Source organism: Alosa alosa, chromosome 3 (assembly GCF_017589495.1).
Source record: "Alosa alosa isolate M-15738 ecotype Scorff River chromosome 3, AALO_Geno_1.1, whole genome shotgun sequence".
Lineage (NCBI taxonomy): Eukaryota > Metazoa > Chordata > Actinopteri > Clupeiformes > Clupeidae > Alosa > Alosa alosa.
Window position 1 is genome coordinate 16,656,859 of NC_063191.1, and position 14,412 is coordinate 16,671,270.

Below are 14,412 nucleotides of genomic sequence, written 5' to 3' on the forward strand. Positions count from 1 at the left end.
AATAATTTATCAAAAGCTTCACACACAAGATGTTTATAGGCTCTAACACTACACTTTCTGTTCAGAGGCCCTCAGACAACATATGTACAGGTGCTGGTCATATAATTAGAATATCATGAAAAAGTTTATTTATTTCAGTAATTCCATTCAAAAAGTGAAACTTGTATAATCATTCCACACAGACTGATATATTTCACCTGTTTATTTCTTTTAATTTTGATGATTATAACTGACAACTAATGAAAACCCTAAATTTAGTATCTCAGAAAATTAGAATATTGTGAAAAGGTTCAATGTTGAATACACCTGGTGCCACACTCTAATCAGCTAATTAACTCAAAACACCTGCAAAGGCCTTTAAATGGTCTCTCAGTCTAGTTCAGTAGGCTACACAATCATGGGGAAGACTGCTGACTTGACAGTTGTCCAAAAGATGACCATTGACACCTTGCACAAGGAGAGCAAGATACAAAAGGTCTTTGCTAAAGAGGCTGGCTGTTCAAAGAGCTCTGTGTCCAAGCACATTAATAGAGAGGCAAAGGAAAGGAAAAGATGTGGTAGAAAAAAGTGTACAAGCAATAGGGATACTCTGGAGAGAATTGTGAAACAAAACCCATTCAAAAATGTGGGAGAGATTCACAAAGAGTGGACTGCAGCTGGAGTCAGTGCTTCAAGAACCACCACGCACAGACATATGCAAGACATGGGTTTCAGCTGTCGCATTCCTTGTGTCAAGCCACTCTTGAACAAGAGAGCGTCAGAAGCGTCTAGCCTGGGCTAAAGACAAAACTGCTGCTGAGTGGTCCAAAGTTATGTTCTCTGATGAGAAGAGTCTGTCCCAGAGAAGGTCCCAGAGTCTGAAAGAAGAGTCTGTCCCAGAGAAGGTCCCAGAGTCTGGAGGAAGAGAGGAGAGGCACAGTTTCCACAGTCAGTGATGGTTTGGGGTGCCATGTCTGTTGGTCCACTTTGTTTTCTGAGGTCCAAGGTCAACGCAGCCGTCTACCAGGAAGTTTTAGAGCCCTTCATGCTTCCTGCTGCTGACCAACTTTATGGAGATGCAGATTTCATTTTCCAACAGGACTTGGCACCTGCACACAGTGCCAAAGCTACCAGTAGCTGGTTTAAGCAGAGACGTTCTAATGAGGACACACAGCACTCAAAAAATCCTCCATAGAAATGCATGGGGCTAGTTTGTCACGCTAACATGGCCGTTGTCTACACATATCCCACCCCTTCCTCGGCAAAACGTTGACATGTGAATTCATTGAGCCAATCATGTGGTGTGATGTGAATACATTGAGCCAATCATATGGTGTGTTGTGAAGACATCGTGCAATCAGCTGGAGCAAGATTGGTGTCGTGAAGCCTTGCACACGCGCATTTCTGCCGAATAGGATGCCCGATGAGTGCCCAAAAAGCATTGCAATATGGCCGCCGAGTGGAGGGACTTGCCTAAAAGGACTTTGGTATAAGGACCATGGTATCCCTGTTTTTAATTGGCCAGCAAACTCGCCTGACCTTATCCCCATAACATTTTCTATGGGGTATTGTGAAGAGGAAGATGCGATACGCCAGACCCAACAATGCAGAAGGCCACTATCAGAGCAACCTGGGCTCTCATAACACCTGAGCAGTGCCACAGACTGATCGACTCCATGCCACGCCGCATCAGGCAAAAGGAGCCACAACTAAGAGTGCTGTTCATGCTCATACTTTTCATGTTCATACTTTTCAAGCCAACATTTCTTTTCATTAGTTGTCAGTTATAATCATCAAAATTAAAAGAAATAAACACTTGAAATATATCAGTCTGTGTGTAATGAATGAATATAATATACAAGTTTCATTTTTTGAATGGAATTACTGACATAAATCAACTTTTTGATGATATTCTAATTATATGACCAGCACCTGTATATATAGGTATATTTTCCTAGCTAAAGATATGAAACCCTCCCACTTTTCCTCAATGATGTAACCAGTAATGACTTACGATTGCATACACCGACTCTGACTTATATTTTTGAGGATGCGTAGTATGTTTCTTACAGTCCTTGAGATGGATGACACAAGGGTGTATCTTGAATGTCCATTTATTAAATCATGCAGTGATGAAGCATTTGCTGTAAAGTGCTCATTACAAGCCCTGACAAATGGACATGCTCAGGAGTTGGTGGCCTTTCCGGATGTGAAGTGGGACTAATGCTGATTGTGGTTGAGCTTAAATGATCAGAGAAACATTCATTACAACGGGGAACTGGAAAAAAGCCCTGCATGGGCCCTAATGCTTTTGCAATTATGTGTGGTTAGCCACTTGAAACAGGGCCTCCTACCTATCTTAGAAAGACATCATGTTGTTTACAAAGAGGAGATTAATCATTTTTATTGTAGGATTATTGAAAGTGTAAAGCCAGTGTTTCTGTTGTTGTGCATATTGATATAGGCTATACACTATCTGTGACAACTCCTGGCAGCTGCAGCCTCAATTAGGTCCTGGTCACCCACTTACTAATTGGATGATTTCCTTTGTTTTTAACTTGTCACCCTTAACAAGCAGCACCTGAACTCTTGGACTCCCCCTTTGGTTGTAGTAATCACATGTTTGTGTATTTAAATTCTTTAGTTTCACTTCCTTCTTTGAGTAGCGTTTGTAATGCTACACAGCGCTAAGCCGTGTCCTTTGTTTCGTTCTCTAAACAGTTTGGACTGTAGTTTACGTTTGTTGCTGTATACTCTTGGCTTTAAGACTGCTGCAAGTTTGCTCGTTGAATGGTGTGACTTCAAGAATAAAAATAGGCTAACTAGCATAGCTCCTACATCATGGCTGATTTGTTACACTCATTGCCATCCATCAAGATTGCCATGTGACATATTGGATTGTACGTTTGGATTACCAAATATCAGCCTTATAGAAACTACTGTATGCAAATCTAATATACACTCGTACGCAGCCATTCATATATAAAACGATATAATGCACAATTATAATCAGGGACTGAAAACAGAATGATTTTCATTTTGGTTCGTTTGGTTCGTCGGGTGCAGAAATCCTTTGAAATTCTCAAATTTACTAGATCAAGCGTGATCTTAATGCCTATAGTGTTTCTTCCCCGAATGAGACCCAAATTGAACTTACAATTACAAATATCTGGTTATTTAGCTAGATGACAAACAAACAATAATTTAAAACACAAATACTGTACTTGGTCTCAGAGATGGTGTAGGCCTACTACAGGATCAGGTCATGCTTCTCTCTGGAAAACTGAATGGCCATTATATAATTATAATTGCCCATTATAGTCAATCAACTATAAGCAAGTTACATGTACGACGGAGTATTAGGGCCACACATGAAGGAAAAAATATTTTTGCCATGACGAGATTAAACTCATGCATATCGACTTTAATCTCGACGTATCGACTTTAATGTCGCCATGTCGACATTAAACTCAACATTTAGAGAATAAAGTTGAAATATCATGCCGACTTTAATCTCGACGTGTCGACATTAAACTCAACTTTTTGAGAATAAAGTTAGTTTGTAGAGAGAATGACCGCTCCGGACGATTGAAAGGGAAAGAGAATAAAGTTTAAATGCATATCGACTTTAATCTCGACGTATCGACTTTAATGTCGCCATGTCGACATTAAACTCAACATTTCGAGAATAAAGTTGAAATATCATGTCGACTTTAATCTCGACGTGTCGACATTAAACTCAACTTTTTGAGAATAAAGTTAGTTTGGAGAGAGAACGACCGCTCCGGACGATTGAAAGGGAGGACTAGGCCTAATGAATGAGTGTTCAAGTGCAACAATGATTAGACATAGACCTATATCATGTGGACAAAACATAGAACAATGGAGGGAGCAGGAAGAGTGAGGAAAGTAAGAATTAGAGGAGGCTGAAGAATAGGACGTGGAGGTGAAGAAGTAGGAGGAAAAAGAGGAGGAGGAGGAAGAGGATGCAGAGGTGAAGAAGTGAGAGGGAGAGGATGACAAGGACAAGGAGGTGAAGAGGACACGGAGGAGCAAGAGGACGAGGAGGGGGAAGAGGAAGGGTAAGAAGAGAAAGAAATAGCCCTTTTACAGGCAAAAAAAAATCAGTCTACATGTGGGGATATTGTCATACGGCATCCCAGAATATATTTTCCCCGGTGCCTTGGACTAGGACATTGCATGTGATGTAGACGAAATTTTGAGAGGGACGACCCAATGAAGACTGATTTGTTTTGTCTCAGTGAAATTGCTATTTTGTGTTTTGACTTGGAAAAACACACTTGTGTTTGTTTTGATGTGTGTAAATAAACACCAATACTTGAAGTTTGGATCCCTGTATGTGTACAGAACTATGACAAAAGTATGACCTCAAACTGACATAGTCTACCTTGTGCACAGAGAAAGCAAAAGCCAGATATTCATACCATCAGTGTGTAGTTGGCACATTGTCTGCTTATTGTGATGGCTTGTGTTTACTGTTTGATACGAAAACACCATTTTTACGAAGGTGTGAAAAGTTAAACAAGGTGTGTTAGCTTTTGCAAGAGAACTACAATGTTTTGCTGATTGGGTGAAAGGTTTTCCTATTTGTGTGTAGAGTTTTGCAAAAAAAAGCCATAGTTACAAAAAATGTAAAGAAAAAACAGAAAAAACTAATATGTTTGCACCCAATAAATGGAAACAAATTACAAGAGGTATTCAAACTCACTAGACCAGTTTAAGTAGGATTTTTTGGGATGTCCTCTGCCTCAAAACTCTCGATATTTTCATTTATATATATTATTTACTTCACAATGCTAGAACGCTCCATTGACTTGAATGGGATTTCCCAACGTTCTACGGTAAAATATAGGCTATTCATGTAATTACCTAGCCTGGGTTTTCCCATGCTGCCTTACTCGCGCAATTTTATTCACGCTGCTAGGCAGCCTGGATTCTATGGACTTCGTTTTCACCTCAATGAAGGAACCAATCACAGAACGGAGGGAGGGCAGCAAGCCGTTATGAGCTTTGTACAGACGCATTTGATAGACATTCGTAGCGCCCAATAAACGGCTCTGGGCATTCGTAAATTTCAAATACGAGAAAATGAATGTCTAGTTCCCAAGGATACAAGATACAAGGAAGTTTATTGTCACATGCATACAGTTACTGGATGTAAGAAATGCAGTGAAATTATGTCTGGTGTCAGCCTATTTGTGCATTTATGGGGGGGGGATTGCACTAGAAGAGGGGTTTAGTAGATTAAGTGGCAAGGGCTGCATAAGAAAGGTGGGGGAGGATTGGGATTGGGGGGGGGGGGCACCAACAAGGAGCACCCAAGAGCAACAGGGGCAAGGAAAAACTTGGGCAGATCAAAGAAACCTTGGGCAGATCTAAGGCTCAAGGGGCTAACCCAACTGCCTGAGGTCATGGCAACGAGTTTTGTGCTTCAGATTTATGTCTTTCATATCACTCCGCAAGTAGTCCGGTCACCTCTTGCAATGGTGAAAGCAGACGGTTGATTAGCTGTGTTCTAGAATGTTTTATTCAAGTTCAGGGTGTGTTGCGAACTATTTGTTTCTCAATAAAAGTCATATGATGAAACGCCGGTTACAAATAAATGTAAAGAAACATATCATGTGGAGTTTTTTTTTTTTATGGTGCGTTGGGGTCCGGTTCACCATGTCGGGACTTATTTTCCTGATAATGTCCGGTGTTCTATACATTATCCCTTAGCCTACATAGTAGGCTACTTTCCTGGCATGACTCCCTTTTATGATGTCATCACTCATTTGTGTTTTGAAATGCTTGCTATAAATGTTGTCATGCATTTAGAGTAATAATTGAAAAAATATGTATGTCTTCACTGATTTATCTACACATCAACTAACATTAATTAAAAATGTTGTTAACCTGACATTTGTATTCAGAATATTCAGAATCTTTCCTGAATAAACAATGGTAGTTGATGATGGTGATGATGGTCACGCCTGACATTTACCAGTTTAAATGTAATAATTCAAATCAAGGATGGAGTTAGGATAGAGAATCCAACATGATTCAGAGTGATACATAGCATGCGGCCTCTCTACTGCTGTTTTCTCATCACTGCCATTTGTATTGATACAGCCTAAGAGGGGGTAGAACAGAACATGAAAATTGTAAACATGTAAAAGACTAATGAACCAAATAGGCTAGTGGCTATGGTGGTATTTGGGGAGGGTTAGATACAGGGTGCATGATACCAATATTATGTTCACAGCTTCAACATTTTCACAAAATATCATCAACATCTCAACCGTATACTGTTTCAGCCATGGTCTGTAATTTGAGTAAGCTTCCCAGATATTTTTGGTTTTAAAGTATTTGCAAAGCAAACCACCGTTTGATTGAAACACTGGTTGAGTCCATGCGAGGAGACTGATGTGACTGCCATGTCTCGCCTCAGTATTTGTGAGACTAGGCTAGGGCTATGCAAAGCACCATGGCTGGCAGAGATTGCTGATGGCACTGAGAGATCATGTTCCATTCGCACGCTCATCTGCGGAGCCACTTCCTGTTGGCTGTCCATTAACGCTGGCCCAACATGCAGATGCATGACCCTGGCTGGTGAATGAGTTGTACACTCATTTACACAATAATAATAATAATAATAATGTTTAACTTTGTTTGATATGGACTTCCATATGTTGTAGGGCTATTGCGTGAGGCATTATGCAGGAAGTGATTTGTTTTGTCACATTATCTAGCATTCTAGAAGCTGCATGGAACAGCTCAAATCAATGTAATACATCACCATCATTACATGCAATAGACCGCTGTTTGTAAAATAATCGTTCTAAACAGTGATGAATTCAACTCTGTTGAGAAGGAATAAAACAAGTTGCACAGACATACCTAAGGTACATGGCATCTTTATTCTTTTGGCTTTAAAAAACAGTGTCTTGTGCATGCAGCACCCTTATTACCTACAAGCATAATGCATACATTATAAAAGATGGAGTGTCTGTGCAACCAAAATATTCATTATTTGTAAGTATATCACATGCATAGGCTATGTCATGTACTTTAGGCATATCAATTATACACAGATAATGAATGCTTTTATTGCATGCATATCAAACCAGTGTGACTTTTTTTTACTATATTTAGGAGTGTAACTGCAACACTTATTAGACATGTCATGTGGTCTCTGCAGAGGGATTATGGGGAAAAAGGAAAATCATGAAAGAGATGAAAAAATATAAAAATGTAAACAAAAATGTAAGTGTCCATGAAGGATGTGTTAAATTCCATGCCACTGCCACAATCATATCCTGCCGTGCTCACTCTAGACCTGTCCTGGAAATAATTATTTATCCTGGTCTAAGCTTGCCATTGACAATCTGTGTCAATAATAATAATAATAATAATAACATCACTTTTGGAGGACCACTTTAGGAAGTAGCTGAATGAAATCTGCTGTTTAGGCTGTGATGCTGACTGTGCAAATATATCTTCAAATAAACAATAAAAACATATAATGAGTAACATGTATATTACATTATTACTACAACAGAGAGGAACAGAGTGAAACTTCCAACAGAATTTGCATACAGAAAAGAGACAATATCATACATTATGCACATTAAATTATATATATGTATGTATATGTTGCATAACATATGTAGTAATGTTGAACCATATGAACGTAATACATATTACAAATTGTATACTATTACAAGAAATGCATATATACATATGTTATGCTTAAATTTATATATCTACAATCAATAACTCTTACATGTGAGAGCAACATACAAAGCTATAAATATTGTTGCCTTTTCATTTATCTCTTTAAAATTGCACTTTGCAACAGCAGTTTTGGACCAAAAGCCTTCTTGCTGATGGGAGGTATGACCATAATTCAGAGAATTTCCAGTTTCCTCTGGGAAAATAACACATGCTCACAATGCACAAAGAATGTCGGTGATGCTTCTCAAGATCAGGTGTTCTATAGATTGGAAAATGGGTATAAAAATGTGACTACTAAAAATAGCACATTTTCTACCAGTTAAACCATAGGAAACACTGGACTACAATAGGCTGCCTCACGGTGGAATGTAGTTAAGAAATGTTTACCAGGGAATCAACTATGTCCTGAAGCTGATGGTTCTAGACACGTTTTCTGGGCTAGATGCAGCTAATCTGAAACCACTGGCACATGCTTTTAGCCTCGAGCAATTCAGCTTTCAATCACCGAAACGTCACAGTATACTAAGAACCAATCTACATCACCAGAGAGACTAAAGCTTTGTGCTTCCAACCCTATCCTCTGTTTGATTGGTCCAGCACTGTCATGCAAGAGATGAACACACAAGTCTCAAGATGCTTCATCGTTTTTTTGCCTCTTAAAGATTAAAACATTAAAATGTTTCCGCATGTCCTGCACACATGCCCCATTGCCAATTTAGGGTAAAATAATTAAAACTGTTTTTATTTGACACATACTTTTCATAATGTATGGCATTTTGATGATAGAGACTGGTTGCATCATTTGACATTTGAGAGCTGCTGAAGAAGATACTGTTTACTGAGATGAAACACTTATAGCACTTCCTCAATTATGTCCCCCATTTATATTAACCGGCTACAATGTTATCCCCCAAATGCCTAAGAATGCCACAAACAGTCAGCTTTAATTGCAGTAATCTGCAGGTGCTGTTTTTTGACATAAGACATCCAAAGGCTTGAAGGGATTAGATTCCATTAGTAACCTTCAAGGGCTGGGAATTTTGTTTTGGCCACAAAATGATACTACATCATGGTATCATTTATTTTATTTTCTGCCCTGTTCATTGTCTTTGCATTTCACTTCCTTCTCCCTCTTGTCCTTTTCATACTTTTCCTTTCCTGGCCCTCTTACACTATTACTGGACTGCGGGGACAGTGTGGACGGGCTTTTGTCCGAGCCCTGAGCCGACAAAGTGTTCTCGTTCAGTTTGTCTGTGGAGCCTTTGTCCGGAGGGTTCTCTTCGTCGCTCTCGCTGTAGTTAAATATGCTGGAGCCCTGTTTGACAGTCCTTCGGATCAGATACCTCCGGAAAGCTCTCTGGATGAGGATGGCCGACATGAACTCCTGCTTGCGGCGCAGTGTGGAGGAGATGGGCTCGTAAGAAACCTTTGAGGGGTTCGAGGCCATGAAACGTTCCTCCATCTGGCCGCGCAGGACGTCCAGCTCACCACCCTCGCCCAGCACGCGCTTGGTGAAGGCAAACAGGATGTCCAGGCAGTGGATGCGCTCGCCACTCACCATGGGCAGGTCCATGTTGATCAGCGCCACCGCGTTGGGCTTGGGCATGCGCAGTGGCGGGTTCAGCGCGTTGGCGAAGTCCGACAGCTTGTCGTAGTTGATGAACTGCGTGGCCTTGGGGTCAAACTTCTCCCACACTTCGTAGAACATCTCAAAGTCGTCCTCGCCCAACGGCTCAGCACTCTCCTCCGTGGCCACGCTGAAGTTCTCCAGGATGACGGCAATGTACATATTGACCACGATCAGGAAGCAGATGATGATGTACGAGACGAAGAAGGCGATGCCCACTGCCGGGTTGCCACAGTCGCCCTTGTTGCGACTGCCGGGGTTTTCTTTCGTCTTGTTGCAGTCTGGCTCGACGTTGAGTATGGGCGACAGGAGGAGGTCCCAACCAGCCGAGGTGGTGATCTGGAACAGGCAGATCATGCTGTTGCCGAACGTCTCGAAGTTGAACATGTCGTCTATGCCATCCTCCTTCTTTATGTAGGCAAAGAAGGACATGCCGAGGATGGAGTAGATGAACATCACCAAGAAGAGGAGGATGCCAATATTAAACAGGGCCGGCAATGACATCATCAGAGCAAACAGAAGAGTGCGAATTCCCTTGGCACTTTTGACGAGGCGTAGGATGCGCCCAATTCTCGCAAGACGAATCACTCTAAACAGGGTTGGCGAGAAGAAATACTTTTCTATCAGGTCTGCTAGAAACATACCTGGAAGAATAGAGAGAAGTGATGAAACTAAGGGTCCTTAGCAGGTTTCTGCTTAGCCAAAGATATTTCTTAGTGTTGCAATATTTGCACAGTACAGTTTGTCAATCTGTACTTACCAACTACTGAAAGGATGACGACAATGAAGTCAAATACATTCCAGCTGACAGTGAAATAGTGATGGCGAAGTGCAATCATCTTTAATACACATTCTGAGGTGAACAGCACAATGAACACCAAATTGATATTGTAAAGGATGTTCTCTTTCTCAATGGATTGTTCATCCGTCTCAATCATCATGGTTACCATATTAAGGAATATAAGAACCATGATCAAAATATCAAAGCCCTGCTTGGTTATAAGGTCAAAGACAAATCCTTGTATTTTGTTCTGAAAATGAAAAAGAGAAAAGCATGTTAGCACACTACGTGGATGTCATTATGAATATTAAGTTACTCACAACATGATAGATGACACTGATGTACAGTACCGGTACATGGAATATTAAATTTAACATGAAATGCACTTTTGCCGCTTTACTCTCAATAATTTAAACTCTTTGCATGTCTTTGAAAACACAAACACAACTGACACATTCAGATGGAAAAGTAACAAGTAAATATTCGGGAGTGGTGTGATGCTTGCAGCTTGCACAAAGGATAGGAGAGAGGCACAATACTTTTTTCCCATGCCTTGCCCATGGCCTCATAAAGTGAACTTAAAACGTAAAGAGAAAGGCAACTACAGACGTACTGATGGCCTAGGAATAGGCTTCTGGGGCTTCTTGGATCCAAGCTTTTTCATGGCATTGTAATACTTCTTTTGCTCTTCAGTCATGAAGATATCCTGACCTCCAAAGTAAAGGGGAAAAGCAAACAAGTTAAATGCTTGCCAAAAGAGCACTTGTTCTCAGTTTGTTAGTGCAAATATCAAAATCTTCTGTACAATAAAAGTAATTAAATCTTTAATTTGTTAATAGATGGATATGTTGGAATTGCCAGAAAATAGGTACTACTGGCAACAAGACTTTAGACCCTAATCATCCCCCACTGTAATTGGCTCATTCACTCCCTCACTCTCCACCTCAAGCTGGTGTGTGGTGAGCGTTCTGGCGCATAATGGCTGTCGTGCATCACCCAGGTGGGTGCTACACATTGGTGGTGGTTACTAGTGAGGTCCCCCATCCATGTGATGCGCTTTGAGTATCGAGAAAAGCGCTATATAAATGTAATGTGTTGTTGTTGTTGTTTAGTTTAGACAATAATTTAGTTATAAACACATGCTATTTACTGACACTATTGAGCACTGTTAAGATTAGACTGCTAAATCGTGTATTCATGAATCTAACAGAACGATGGGCATTTGTATGACCCAATGAATACCCTTCTCAATACTTATCTTTTTCTTCTGTTGATTGAAGTTGTCAATAATGACACCAATGAAGAGATTGAGGGTGAAGAATGAACCGAAGATGATGAAAACGACAAAGTAGATGTACGCAACCATTTTGTCTTCGTAGATAGGCTGGTCATTTAGCTGTAGGCAGACAATGTCTTTGTCAAGAAAAACATCAAGAACAACAGAAAAAAACCATTACCCTCCATTGCAGGGTAACTTCCAATATCTCATACGACATGTGAAGTCTTAGGTGCCTTCTAGGGGGAATTCTAGGAACAATCTTTTCCTTAAGGTTTACTGTGCTTCTGTAAGTTTGTGAAGAGTTCATTTGTGTACAAATATTAACAAAAACCCACAAACCTTACATAACCCAACTAAGTGTAAAAGACATGAAAAGGTTCAGTACACAAAGACTATTTGAAATTATAGACAGAGTTTGCGAGCACAAACATGAAACATATAAAGACAGTATTTGACAAAACACTACGCTACAGGGGACCGATTACAATGGGGGTGGAGGAGGTGCGTGTGTGTGTGTGTGCATGAATAGACATGTCCGTGTGTGTAAGTGTGTGAGTGATGAATGTTTATGCATTGAAATCAGCAGGATTGGCAGGATTAGTATAAGATGTTGTGAGTCGTGGTACTGTATCCTAGTTATAAGAGGGAGTGGGTATAAGGTTTTGAGTATGTTGGGTTGGGTCAGGCTCATCAGATCTTTCCTCTGACTGCTCCAGCCCTCACTGCGGCCGAGGAGCAAGCTAACCCCGTTTAATATGAGATGCATTAAAAAGAGGTGTTACTTTTTTCATTGTGAAACGAAGATTACACACCATCTGTTTACGCACCTTTACAATGGCAATAAATGTGGAGGTAATCTCTGGGATTTACTGTAAACCTCAAATCAGTAATGAGCATCTTCAAAATGTATAACTATGAAAATTGAAGTGAATGATAATCCTAAACAGTGCAACACTGATCACCAAGTTACAGAACTGATATCTTATTCAATTGAAAATAATATTTTACTAAAGTGGTGTGGGCCTTTAGTACTGTTGTACATGTATTTCAAATTGTGTATAGTATTTTGGCACAATTAAGCAATTCCCACATATAATGTAGGTAATTAAAACATTTTTTGCCGATGCCAATGAAAAGACATATTCATTGTTCCATACTCAATAAATTGCAACCACTGTTTTTGCTGAATGGTTCATCTCCCTATTCTAAAATACGCTGCTGTATGTACTACCATAGCATGGTCATTCTTCTCTCTGCGGATATAGTTAACACCAACAAACATCAGATTTGTTTCCACAAGATTAAATTATATCATATTCAACAACCTATAAGTGTATAGATGCAAATAGCAATTTTCCTTGACTCTTTCCAAATCAAATAATATTCCAATTATTAAAAAATATATAAATGAAACACTCATTTGAATTACTCTGAGTAACTCTTACTTACTTGACGTGAGTCTACAGCAGCGTACATGATTGGCATCCAGCCCTTAAATGTTGCCTTGAGACAGAGAAAGAGAAAAGGCCACAATTAAACCAGAGTATGTGACAAACCTATTACTGTACATTATCATTGTCTTGGTAAATTGCGTCAGGAAAACACTTCAGCCACACTTTATTTGAATGGTGCCCTAAAGACGATCTTCAGATGCTCAGATCGTAAACAAACTATCTGTTAAGTATATATACTTTTTTGATCCCGTGAGGGAAATTTGGTCTCTGCATTTAACCCAATCGGTGAATTAGTGAAACACAAACAGCACACAGTGAACACACAGTGAGATGAAGCACACACTAATCCCGGCGCAGTGAGCTGCCTGCTTCAACGGCGGCGCTCGGGGAGCAGTGAGGGGTTAGGTGCCTTGCTCAAGGGCACTTCAGCCGCGGCCCACTGGTCGGGGCTCGAACCGGCAACCCTCCGGTTACAAAAGTCCAGAGTGCTAACCAGTGGGCCACGGCTGCCCCTGTTGATACTCAGTTGTTGACTCTTGTTGACACTCAAACTATTAACATCAATCTATGGTTCAGGTTAGGGAATGGGTTTGGTTAAGGTGATGTATAGTGATGCTGCTGGTGGAATATCCAAAATAAAGTTTTACAAAAACGTCAAATAGGTGGCATTTATGATGTTGTATTGCACCCAATACACAACACTAATGTGAGGGACTAAAACATAACCAAATGTGGTTCTGGTCTATGATGAGGGCACAAAAGACAAACCATGTAAGGAAAAAGTCCTTAAAGGAGAATTCCGGTGTGATATTGACCTAAAGTGTGTTGAAACATGATACCGAGTGTGAACGTATGTCTCATAGCTCATCTCGTCTTGTCTCCTATTCTTAGAAATCTGGCGCTAGTTAGTCGATTTAGGGCCTAAATTTAAGTGTGGGATTGTGGGTATAGCACATGATTTATTCCAATCATGTAACTCTAGCCATCATAATGTGAGAAATTCCAGCACACATTTTACAGCTGTCTGATAACATTAATCTAATTATGAACCGAATGTAACCTCTTGCAGAGACACACACAAGCACACAGAACCACTTTGCAGGAGCACTCTCAAAGAAAGGAAAAGGAAAAATGTAGCGATCAACAACTGTTATTGATACTGATATTTTTGACCTGATACATTTGCCTAAATAAAAGGCCTTAAATTGGAAGTATTTTGGTTTTGATGCTTCAAGGTAGATCTTGCCTTTGTTCAGGGCCGAGGTCAGGGATCTTGGGCTCAAAAAGGTTGGTGACCACTGATGTATGGCCTTGAAAAACAGGTAGTTTGTGTTCTTAAGTTTCAAACAATATTAATGTCAGAGTAAGCTCTGATCAAAAAGTTCTGGGGGCAACAATGTTTGCTACTTTTGAAATGTAAAACCTATGGAGTAAGGCAACCACTGGAGATTCTGAAAAGGAGTACACAAAAAAAGGACAAAGGGGCAAAAATTACATTCAGCACAATAAAGTTGTTGAGGGGACAGGGAGGTTGTCTTGGCTGCTGCCAAGCCCT

At 40.2% G+C, this 14,412-nt stretch overlaps 1 protein-coding gene across 5 annotated transcripts in view; it reads right to left on the reverse strand.

The window, feature by feature from the left end:
* Positions 1 to 6,880: 6,880 nt before the first annotated feature.
* scn1laa (sodium channel, voltage-gated, type I-like, alpha) overlaps positions 6,881 to 14,412 on the reverse strand; it is a 42,339-nt gene continuing 34,807 nt past the window's right edge. For 4 of the 5 annotated variants that reach the window (XM_048238790.1, XM_048238786.1, XM_048238788.1 and 1 more), the window contains 5 exons: positions 12,853 to 12,906; positions 11,383 to 11,520; positions 10,738 to 10,842; positions 10,104 to 10,374; positions 6,881 to 9,987 (listed from right to left, as the gene is read on the reverse strand). In XM_048238790.1, coding sequence (XP_048094747.1) covers positions 8,801 to 9,987; positions 10,104 to 10,374; positions 10,738 to 10,842; positions 11,383 to 11,520; positions 12,853 to 12,906 — 1,755 coding nt within the window. In that variant the 3' untranslated portion in view covers positions 6,881 to 8,800. The remainder of the gene's footprint in view (positions 9,988 to 10,103; positions 10,375 to 10,737; positions 10,843 to 11,382; positions 11,521 to 12,852; positions 12,907 to 14,412) is intronic. The other variant, XM_048238791.1, reaches the window with a different exon arrangement.